Here is a 12,009-nt window from a genome sequence, read left to right on the forward strand (position 1 = left end):
CTAAGTATTGAAAAGCATCTCACTGTCACTTAGCACACATTAATGCTGGATAATATATAAATGGTTTTCAGTTTTAACTGTAAAAGAGAGAAAACACACTCAACATCTTTATCTTAAAGACAGAAAAAATATTTTCAAGAACAAAGTTACATATTCTTAAACTCACCTTCATTTTAATAACAGCCATTTCTGAACTTTAAAAGATGAAAGACAGTTTCTCTTCCTTCCAACCCCAACCATTCAATGATTTCTTCATTTAGGTTAAAGTAGCTTCTGCCTTAAAAAACATGCAAGTTGTTGCTTTTTTGGGGAGAGATAACAGTACTGAATAACTTTGGATCCTCCCCATATTCTTCGTTTTTTAAGTCATCCTCCTACAACTGGATGCAAAATCCAATCCAACACATCATAGATCACATGATGTTTTAAGTCAGGTCTACACTGACAGTTTTGGAAGAGCAGTTTACTGAACTATTATTACTCATATTAAAGAGATTCAGAGGACATCTCACTATGCAGCAACCTTTAATAATCCCCTCAAAAGAAAGCACTATTTAATACAGAAGAGACAGCCACTGGGCTAATCTAAAAGAGGTGCCCCCATATACTCTCTGGGGCACCCTCCAATTTGTCAGCATCAAGGAAACAAAGATCACAGAAACACATTTTTACTAAACACTGTAACGTTCTTGTTTTACTCATTAGCTCTCCAAAAGACTCATCTCCAGCAGCTGCAGAGTCACATTAATGCGCTCTGATTACAAGTACTGAAAAAATTCAGGAATGAACAGTTGTTACATTACTATTATCTTAAAGATGTTGCTGCAAGTAATCTCTTTTCTTAAGACTTGTTTCAATATGACTTGAAAGACTAAGTTTTCCTCAAAATCTAAGTGGACAGTTGAGAATATGAGGCTGTTCTTGCATCTTTGCCAAGAAAAACTGTGTTTCACTCTTTCCAAATATGATTTTTTTAAAGCCAAAATTTTCTAGTCAATTCTACCTCTAAGAGAGCAGCCTATAAAAGCCTGTAGAACATGAATAAATGTATCAAGAAGTAAAACCAGATCAAAAATTTTTCTTTCTATAGAATGTGGATCAAACCACTACCACTGAGAGAAGAAAGTAAATTTATATTTCACAACACAAAGACTCCCAGACACTTCTGCTAATCACCAACCTCCATATGGCAGACTGGGCTTGTTCCAGCCAGGAAATATGTTTCACCTACTACCTCAAAATTAGCAAAGAGAAAACTAAAATATCTTGCAGACAAATACTGATGCAAGAAGGCAAACTGAGAGCTGGTTGAACCCTTTCTAAAAAAGTCAACTGAAAATGACTAACACTTTAAGAGGGAAAACTGCCTGTAGTAAAGACTCACTCTCAGAAAACTGCTAAAAGTACTGTCTAAAATTGATTTTTTTTTTTAAATTGAAGTTTGGCATAGAAAGTAAACTAGATCAGGGAAACAAAATTCAAAAAATACTTTCAACTGCTACACAGTTAAGACCTTTTCACAATTCTACTTGATGAGAAGCAGAAAATAACCACTGCTCTGACCTACAGGAAAAATGGCAAACTGAAAAAGACAAATGAGATTCAAAATTATGTGAAAAAAATTAATAATCATTACTGAATTTCATCTCAGAACAAGTGAACACAAAATACTGTCTGAGCTGGAAAATATAGTAGCATAGACTTCTTTCTATTTTTTGAAAGACATTAGTTGATAGACACTTTCAGAGCATTTAGTCACTGATTTGGATGCAGAGATATTCACCCATGTTCAGTATTAAAAACTGGCCTCATTGCCACAGAAGTTGCCTACACGCATATAGAGATTTTTTCTGAATGTCTTTATCTTGTGACCTTTGACACTAAACTTCTGCAGCAGAAGCTACATTGCTGGTTACAGACTTATGCTCCATATTAAGATTTGTCTTCTCTGCATCATTTTTGTCTTCTAGTTACTTGCTGCTTCTCTGTATTTTAATACTGCATTTAAAACACTACATTAATATGTAACTTCTCATGCTTTTTTTCCCCCCTTGTCCATTTCCATTTCTTACAATACAGTAAAATATTGTATATGCAACACCTACAGAATAAAACTCACTATAAAGGCAAGTTAACTACAGTTCCTCATTTTCTGACATTCTGTGGAAATGTTATTCACTAGCCAAAAAATTTATGTATACAGATGGCAAAATCCATCCCAAAACAAACTGAACATAAACAAAAGTTAGGAATAAAATCCAAACAGTGTTAATTCCATGCCTCAATTATATCATCATCATGTTGTCTCTTCAGATAAAGGAAAATTCTACCACATCCCTTCACTGTCTATGGCTATACTGATAAAGGAATCTCTGAGGGTATAACTGCAAAGATAGATTTATTTTTTTCCCCAAATGCCATTGCTGTTGACCATTTGAGAGCAAACAGGAATGTAAGTATTCTGTCAAAATTTTCCCTTGATCTAATAACTAACAAGGAATGTAAAAATCTGCTTCTCAAATATTTTTAATTCAACTGAAATTTTAAATTTAATTTTATTCAAAAATAGCTTTTCACAAGACTAAGGTGCTTAGAGAAAGTAACCACTTAAACCTATCTGGAAATCTTTCAAAATATATTTATATGTAACTATACATTAACCCTCTTGATTTCAACTTCCTCATTACAACATTCTGTCAATATGGTTCTGCAAGAGTTAAGAGACACACAGAACAAACACATAAAAACACTTCTCCCGGTCTACTAGCTTCAGTTTTTGAATGGCAATAATGTTACAAACTGAACACAGTTCAACAGCTGAACATAGGGCAGATACGTTTTTCTTTTGTATTCACTTTCAGGCATTTAGCTACTTACCTGCAAAACTGCATTCTGAAAGCAATACCCATCATAACTCCACATTCACAATTAATACATGTAGTATAATCACACTGCATTCACAACATATGCATTTTTTCAGAGGTATATTACAGACACTAAGTTGCAGCTTAGAATTAAAGTACCAAAATAGACATACATAGTACCATAGAGGAGACCTCACTTTCACAGAGCAAGCTGTTAACTATTTAAGATGCACTCAACAATTTACTCTGTTGAATAGGGGGTTGAAGGGCTGTTTGACTGGTAAGGAAGTCTGGGCTAAGTGTAGTATCATACAGAAAAACACTAAAATATTTAACTGAAAATTTGGTGATATAAAACGAAGCTGCATTTCAGATTTCCCAAATATTACATTTTCCTTGCACATGAAACAAGTCTAGACAAATATTATGACAGAGTGAACACTGGACTGATTCACTGCTTTCCCCAGCTGCAAGATCAAGGATGAGTTGAAGAGAAAGTCATCAGTGTTTACTTCGAACAACAATTACCCAACCGAGATTATTATTTGAAGTAAGATTATCATGAAGTGCTTACATAAAAATCTAACTACTTCTTACTGAAAAATACTTGAAATAATTGAAAAATACTTTCAAACATTGCAAAATCTACTTAAACCACTTTAAAAGCAGCACTATTTACAGCCACAGTACACTGAATATGATTAACAGTTTTTCCTTCCCAAAGAGATATCATGTGCACTGACTAAACTGTAAAAAAAAAAAAAAAAAAAAAAAAGGCTAATTGTAGTTCCTATAGCAAAACCGATCCAAGCTGCCAAATGATTAGAATATGCAAGTCTTTCCAAAATGAAGCTGAAACTCAGACCCAAGATTAAAGCATATTTTCCTCACTACAAGAAGGCCCTATAGGAGAAACTTCTAATATACACATGCAATATGCAGTCTTTGACACATTATGAATGTTGCTTACATTCAAAATAGCTCAATGTTTAAGACTCTGGCCTGTCCACACATATAGCACTTAAACATAAAAGAACATTAATACAAAAGCATCAATGAAACTTTCTGGCATGAAATCAGGCTCCACAGTTTTCAATTTCTTCAGTTTTCCAGCTAGTACTTTTATACAACCTGGAGGTTATTTCATGTGAAACAGGAGATATATGAGGTAGGCTTTAATAAAGAAAGACACTTATCTGAATAAATGCTGAGGAAAATGCATTGTACCACGGAATTCTAGTATTTTAAGCAAAAGTAAAAAAAAAAAACTGGTCATTTGAACAAACCAGACAGATTCAGAAAAACTCTTTTCCAGTGAAATTCCCCAACACCAGTCCACACACAGTAACTCCTCAGCTACATTGTCTGCTTTCATCAAAAGGTAGGAACTGTTTTAAGAGACACCATGGAACAGAAATTAACAGGGACAAACAAAAATATCTAGTTCTTATCTGAAGAACATACAAGTTCCCCTACTGATTGAAGGGCAAGGGAGATAATTCTGATAATTTCTGATAATTCAGAAAGGGCAAGGGAGAACAAATACAAGGACTCCGAAGTTGAGCAACTTTTAAAATTATTATAAAAGCCACAGTACTATATACAAAATAGAAATAAACTTGAAATACATATTATGCTTTTTACATCTTTTGTGTTAACACATTCATAAGAGACAATTAACAGCTAACCTACTTGAAGTGTATCAACAAAACAGCATTCAACAACACTAGTAAAAGCAGTGTGCTTTGAGTCACATATATAACTAATACCAATACTGTTCCATCCTCCACAATGCTATGTCTAAATTAGCCATTTTAGGAAATCATGTTGGGGAAAAACAACCCTTAAAAGGTAAACCTTAAATAAATTGAATTAACTCTTTAAATATTGGTTTCTGTTAATCAAGATATTAAACTACCCATCTGAACAGCTCTACAGAAACTCTTCTTTAAAAAAATATTCAGTATTTATTTGAAATGCTAATTCCTCTAACAATAACAACTAATTTCTGGAAAATTCAAGTGAAACCTAAAGAAAGACGACGGAAGACAGAAACATCAGAACTGGTCATGGAAGAGTCACTAACCCAAAAGAAGCACAAGCTCTGGTAAGAAATACACCTACCTCATAGAAAGGAGACTTGTGAAAAATGAGAAAAACTTATAAAATATTTTAATTGAACAAAAAAATAACATTTAGCCTGTTTTTGAAAGACAGGCAGCCACACTAAGTTAATTTCTATGTCTCAGATTACTGTATTACCACTATTGAAGTTACTCATTGCATGAGAGCTACTGAAGCAAAAGGCTGGAGGCTTACTGCCCACAGTCAGTAAAAAACTACTCAGAAGACACTGCCTCGAGACAGAAATCAGATCTACAAATAAGCTTTCCTCACACTAAGCAACAGCCTCATTAAGAGGTGTTGTCACCTCAAAACCACTATTTCTACAGACTGACTTACTACTTCTTGGGTGTTTCATTCTGTCTTCAAACAGAACCTTTTAATAAAGACAAACTTTTCTAAGCAAAGGAACTTATTTTAGCTGTAAGTCTCAATGCCACCAAGATCTCAGGATTTAGAAAGGTGGATGAGTCCAGAACAGGTACCAAGCAGACAACTGGAACTGAAAGTAAATTTCCTCTTAATCTGGACAAATACTTGTACAAAGTTCAAGTCAAACTTAACTCCAGTAGCTGAGGAAGAAAAAATTAATATTATTAGGGCAAATATTAATTTTAGATTCTTCAACATATGTAGGGCATTTATCAAACAATTATGTTAACAAACAATTTTTCTGAATTGTTTATAAACACCTCGCTTTTACTTGTCAGCAGATGGAAAACTGAAGAACTCACTATTTGAATAATTAAGCTAAGTGCTTGTGAACAGTAAAACTTTTCAAAACTTAAAATACAGAATACAGCCTTATCACATCTTCTCTTTAATAGAACTACTTTTTATCTGTAAAATTCTTGAAATAGAAGCAGCTAAGGATGCAAATGGAGAGCAATCTATAAACAAGCACGCCAGATGCATATAATGTCTTTCCATCAATAATTGAACAAAAATGACATCTGCTAAATTTCAGGGCTCATGAAACCCTTGGACTGGCAAAGAATGGTATCATTTTGCCATGGCATGAAGTATCTTTAGAAAAGTTACTTTTTAGTTTCTTGATCCATTAGTCCTACTGAAAGGAAATGAGGTTATAGGCAAAACCAGACAACCTAAAAAACTGACAGAACTTTTCATATTAATTACTGTAGAAGAGAACAAACCTGGGAATTCTTACAAGTAGTACTGCAACACCTAAATTCATACTGGAGATTCATGCACTTTTGGTAGCATGTTACTTATGAACGGTCAGTTGTTCTGTTTCCAAGTTCACATGAAATAAACAGTATGTTATAAACCATTTTGTGCAAACTTTGAGACAATGGCAACAGAGTAAACATCTCCTGAGTATCTGTAACATAACACAAGGAAAACTTATCATATTAACCTAAATAATCATAGTTCACACACTGTGACACATAAAGCTATAAATTAAATGTAATTATTATTTGCTTCACTACTGAAAAATTATCTTAAAAACAAACCTAGAAAGTTAGTTGTGTAACACCCCAAAATAGTAATGAAATACTTCCAAGCAAAAACTATTATACTCCACAAAAAGTTGTTTATGTATACAAAACCATAACATGCTACAAAAAGATGACTTAAGTTCGGCGCTGCATTTTATACAACGTCTTCTCATACTAAAAGCACCCATGCCAGTTAAAAGTTTTGATACCTAGCAGGGTAATTAAGGGTTGGAAAGAATTAATTTTGTTTCTTAAAACAATACAATTTGAATATTTCAAGGCCTGTTAAGGAAGGAAATACTATTCTTGCATAAAGCACCAAATTTAGCATCTAAACCACTGAGGAACAGTGCAAGATTCAAGCATGCTTACTGATACATATCACTACCAAAACAAATTATTTCTACTGCCAAAACTAAGACCACCTAAAACCCACAAACTGTGTATTTGTAAAACTGCTTGCTCAAGAGCCCAGCCTGTGTTGCTTTATGCATAGGAAAAAACTCGATCACTGAAATAAAACTACTGCCAAGACAAAGTGAATAATTTGTCAGGTTGATTTTTTTATTATTTTTAATTTTAGTTCTGTGGTTAATTATCTGCCTTTCTCCTAGTTAGTTTTACTTTAAAAAACTTCTATGGTGTAAAACATGAGCTAGTTACTTCTTTCATGAGTATAGATATGAACTGCAAAAAAAACATATTTCTGAATTACAGAAGTCCAAGGAAATCTAACTGACAGTCTTCTTTCAAAAATGTCTACTGCTTTGCTTACAAGTAAATGTAGAAGTGAGGGATAAGATATGCATCAGCAGGCTCAAAATAATGAAGAAATGGGAAGCTGCATTTATAAATTTCCATAAGTTAAGAACAGAACTCCTGTAACAAGAACTAATTTTTTTTTCCATGTTTCTGGAATTCTTGAAGAACTTAGGCTTTTTTGCTTACTTTGCTTTTTTACTCCCTTGCTCTCATTTGTCACAACTTTTGATACAATTCCACTACAATCTCTGCTGTTGAGGCAATCCCCACTGGTTCAGAGGCTGCCACTTTACGCTGATACTTACAAAACATACTTGAGCAGCAGAGCTTCTGTGTAAGAAAAATTAAAGAAAAGCAAAACAACATCTAGAAACAATCCTTGAAAAGACTAGGAGATAAAAAAAAAAGTTAAGTATTTAATATTCAATCTTACATGAAAGAACAGTAAGCATTCAGAAGCTGAAAAGTGACAAAATCACAACAAATAGCTCCTTACACATGCAAGTTACACTTGAAAACTGGGAAATTTCCTTTGAGAGAAGAGGGCAAGGACAACCAAAAAAAATCTCAACTGCCTCTTTAAAACATAATAAGAAGAGATGTAGGCCGGTATCACAGCTATTCATTAAGCACTTCAAAATGTTTTGCAGCATTACTACAGAATTAAATTTGTGCACCATAAAACTAAGACTATAACTCCTACCTATTTTTGTCTCTTTTGTAAACACATGAAAGCTACTTCAATACACTAAGTCCAAAAAATGCTCTTTTCAGTCTTCCACGTTGGTTACATGAACAAAAGCAATCACTGGAACTGCAATTATTTGGTAAGAAGACTCTGGTGAAGATTTAACAATGTATATCTATGTAAGTAATATGCAACAGGACAGTAACCATTACAGAGTTTGCATAATTAGTATATACTAGCCCATAATAGTATATACTAGCCCAGTATATTTTTAAAAACCATTTGTGCTGCTGAAAAATAAAGTACTGCTTCCAATCATCACCAGCAAGATCCTCTTTTAGCAAGAACTATGTATGCAAAATTTAAACTAGCTAAATATTACAGGAAAATGAGTTTCCTCCTTAGGCTATCATGAAATTACTATGCATCTGTATCAAGCTGTAACTGCAGATTTCAACTGACTTTTAGAAGGCATGGGCAAAGCTCTCGAAGTGTTTATCTGTAACTTCTATATCACAGATCACACGACTAGACTAATAAATTACTTAGCTATCTCTAGAATGTCCATTAGATTAATGTTCAATGCAACTGAATTTTTAATGTAGAACATAACCATGAAAACAATCCTTCAAAAAGAGAAATCCCCACACAGAAAATATTTTTATCTGTAACTAAACCAAGTAACCTGTAATTGCATTAGACTTGATTACAAGATTTTTTTTCAAAAATAGTCATACTGGAAAACCTTTGTTTAACAAGTCAGGGAAAAGATACAGGAAGAAACTTTAATCAGAAAAACTTAATACTGCAGCCTTATATGAGAAGTTCCAATTCTGGTTGCCATTGCACTTACCATTTATGTCCTTCTCTTATACTGAACAGTAAAAAGGGATAGGATATAAGTGAAGGAAGCTTACTTTTCAAAGCTTTTAAGAAACAAAAACAAGGATTAGAAACAATTATTATTTTCCTTCTAAATACACTGTTGGCAGAAGATTTTAATAGAACAATTATGCCAAAAGAGTTTATGAAGACCTGATATGGTAAAAACTATCTACCAGTACCACAAAATGCAATTTTCACCGAGATGCACCTTTTAGCTCTTAAAACAGATTATAACTTTTTTCAGTGTATACACATTGGTAATCTGAGACTAGAAGTAACTGCAAAATGGAGTTTGTTTAGAGTTCTGAGACTAGAAGTAACTAGGAAATGGAGTTGGTTTAGAGTAAACAAGTATTAGTAAGCATAAATAAAATTAGGTGCATAAGAAACTCTACAAAACTGAAAAAAATATCATTTTGTACATAAAGGGTTTACAGTTCTTCTCTGCTACAAAATGCAAAGGCTTTTTGAAACTCCCATTCACATTATGCAACTTAAGTACATCTATTTAAAGATATGTTATAATGAATGCCTATAAAATGACAGGCCATACTTAGTTAAGTAGCTGCTCTTATTAGAAACAGTTGCTAAAGAAAGTAAACACATAGCTTCCAATTTTGTTTCAATATGTCCTCTTACTAAGTTCAGGATATCAGAAGTAAACCCTAGGTAAACATGTGACCAGAATGCAAAAGTCTGATGACTTTTTCTATAGTCTAATGACTATAGAAAATTTTTTAATTCTTTTATATGCCACTTCAACTTTGCATGATACTAAAAAGACACCACCTGTACTATGTATTCTTTTATATAATTTAAAGCTCTATTGGTAGAGCTGTCACTGCACATCTATACCTGTATATTCTTGCAGTGTATATTAGTTCCAGATGAACACACAATTCCAGTTATGCAACTCAGTGGGAAAGCTATACTCTTCCAAAGCATTCTTCCACCTTTATCCTTCAAAAAATTACACATCATGATTGAAGTGCTTTCCATTTGATCCATTCCTCTTCCCTCTTACACTACATTTTTGCCATGTCAAGCACACCAACCTGAAATGGTTTCTATTCACACCAACTTTGGAATTAAAAGATGCAGATACGCATGAGGATGGCCAAACTGTGGCAAGCAATTCAAGCACAAAAGCTAAGTAAAATCTCAAGACAGCTGGAAGAAGAAAACCAGCAGAGGTTGCTGTGGCCAACATTAAGTTTCCCAGCACACCAAACTGCAGGGTATGGGCCACAATTTCCTACCAGCAGTGGAATCTGAGGGAGCTACAGCCATCTCAAGCCTGTAGGTCAGCTCCCCAGCCTTCTCTTCCTGCTGTGCTCTGCAGTGAGCAGCATGGGTATTCTGACAGGTAGCTCAGTGGGTGAGAAAGTCAGCCCACTCCCAAAGGTGCTACAGAAAGACATCACAGTGGAACAAAATTTTGTAGTTGGCATTACAGAAATCAAAATCAGTAAGTGCTATTTCTAAGTTACACCAGATAATTGTAATGTGCCCTTTCACAGACTATGTTCAAGGACACTGAGTTTTGAATTCTTCATCATCCCAAAGAAAAGACATGAGGAAAGCAGTTTTCATTTACATTGTGAGCACATATGGAAACAAATATTTGATTGCTGCAAGTTTCCCAAAACACGATCAGCAAAATCAGCTGACAGCTGTTGATAACATGAAAGGAATTTTACTTCCTCCCCACCCGTAATAAAAACCATGATGTCCTGCTCAGAACAGGTAATCTTGTATTTTCTAGCTTGTCTTAGGATGTCTTAGAATATTCATAATATAATCCTCCCAACACTACAAAAATGTTATGATATAGAATGTAAAATAGGTATTTCTTAGACAAAATCAGAAAGTAGCTGAGCAACCAGCAGTCTGTTTTTTATTTATGTATCAGTTGTACCTGTATAGGGGAATAGGATTCCCTCCTGTAGACTACAGTCATTAAAATAATGTAACAGTATCATGTGGACCACTTATTCATTGCCTCCTCACTAAGAATAACTGTTTTAACAGTAACAGGTATTCTTTTCACATCAAACAAAAGCATTTTCCATGCAGGTTGTACCCATTTAATTGCTTTGCTTGGTAGGAAAAAAGAGAAACTGACTCCTCCCATACCACCATTTTGCTATTCCTGCAGGATGAATCTTCACAGGCAGAAGGCACCTGAATGAATAATATAATCTAGCAATTATAGTAGAGGAAAAAAATGTTTTCTACCTTTTGAACATTTTGGTGTCCTTTACTAAAGGTTTTCCTCATCTACTCTTATGGTAGAGTGATTTTAGGCTCTATATAATGTTAATACAGCCCATTTTTGTTATCTGAAGTAGATTAATGAAGTTAAGCATGAACCAAAACCATCAATTCAAGCTACCTTAACAGACTGAACCAGTTTGAAATTTCAACCACCAGTCAAACTAGGGCACCTCCTCATGGAAACATCATTTATTCCCATGACCTCCCACTTCAAAAAATTCTATGATTTTACTGGAAAAATTAATTTCCAAAATAAAAAGGCAAGTGATATCTGAATAGCTTCACTGAGCTGAACGGTTACATCACTAGATTGTAGGAAATATAATGTGGTGCCATTGTACAAAAGAGTAACTAAACTACCAGCTTTGTACCACTCCACTCATGAGAACAATGAACTACTGGAAAAACAGTAAAGAGAAGGCAGCAGTTCAATGGCTAGTTTATAAAAATATTACAATAAAATACGGTAATATTTGGGCTTCTGTCATCGAAGTTTACTTACATTATCCATGAAATTTGGCTTAAATCCTCCTTCCTGCTGCCGCCGTAATTCCTCCTGTTCCCTCTGACGGAGCATCTCTTCTTCACGACGTCGATGTTCTTCTTCATGTCTAGAATATTTTTCAACAACTATGTCAACTTAGACTCCTGACCTTTTCAAGTTTGTAATCAGTCTCATGAGCTAAGACCAAGTATATAAATAAAACAGGTCATTATTTATATTTTTTTTATGTAGTGTAAGGCACTACAATCTCCTGCAAACTCCACCTGATGGCTTTGAATATAACTGAAAGGTTTTTTGTTTGGCTTTGTTCTTTGGGTATTTTGTTTGTTGGTTTTGTTTGTGTTTTGGGTTTTTTCTGTAAGTGGGATACAAGCAATTACAATACTGTACATTATATACCTGCTCTTCTGGCTACATACTGCTAAGCAGGTTAAAACAGTT

General features: G+C 34.1%; 1 protein-coding gene across 14 annotated transcripts in view; it reads right to left on the reverse strand.

The window, feature by feature from the left end:
• PSPC1 (paraspeckle component 1) overlaps positions 1-12,009 on the reverse strand; it is a 63,265-nt gene that overhangs the window by 37,883 nt on the left and 13,373 nt on the right. For all 14 annotated transcript variants that reach the window (XR_011724181.1, XR_011724180.1, XR_011724183.1 and 11 more), the window contains exon 6: positions 11,566-11,674. Coding sequence is in view for 2 of the 14 variants with exons in the window: in XM_071735231.1 (XP_071591332.1) it covers positions 11,566-11,674 (109 nt within the window). In the remaining 12 variants the exon portion in view is untranslated. The remainder of the gene's footprint in view (positions 1-11,565; positions 11,675-12,009) is intronic.

The sequence above is a fragment of the Heliangelus exortis genome, chromosome 1 (genome assembly GCF_036169615.1).
Source record: "Heliangelus exortis chromosome 1, bHelExo1.hap1, whole genome shotgun sequence".
Taxonomy (NCBI): Eukaryota; Metazoa; Chordata; class Aves; order Apodiformes; family Trochilidae; genus Heliangelus; species Heliangelus exortis.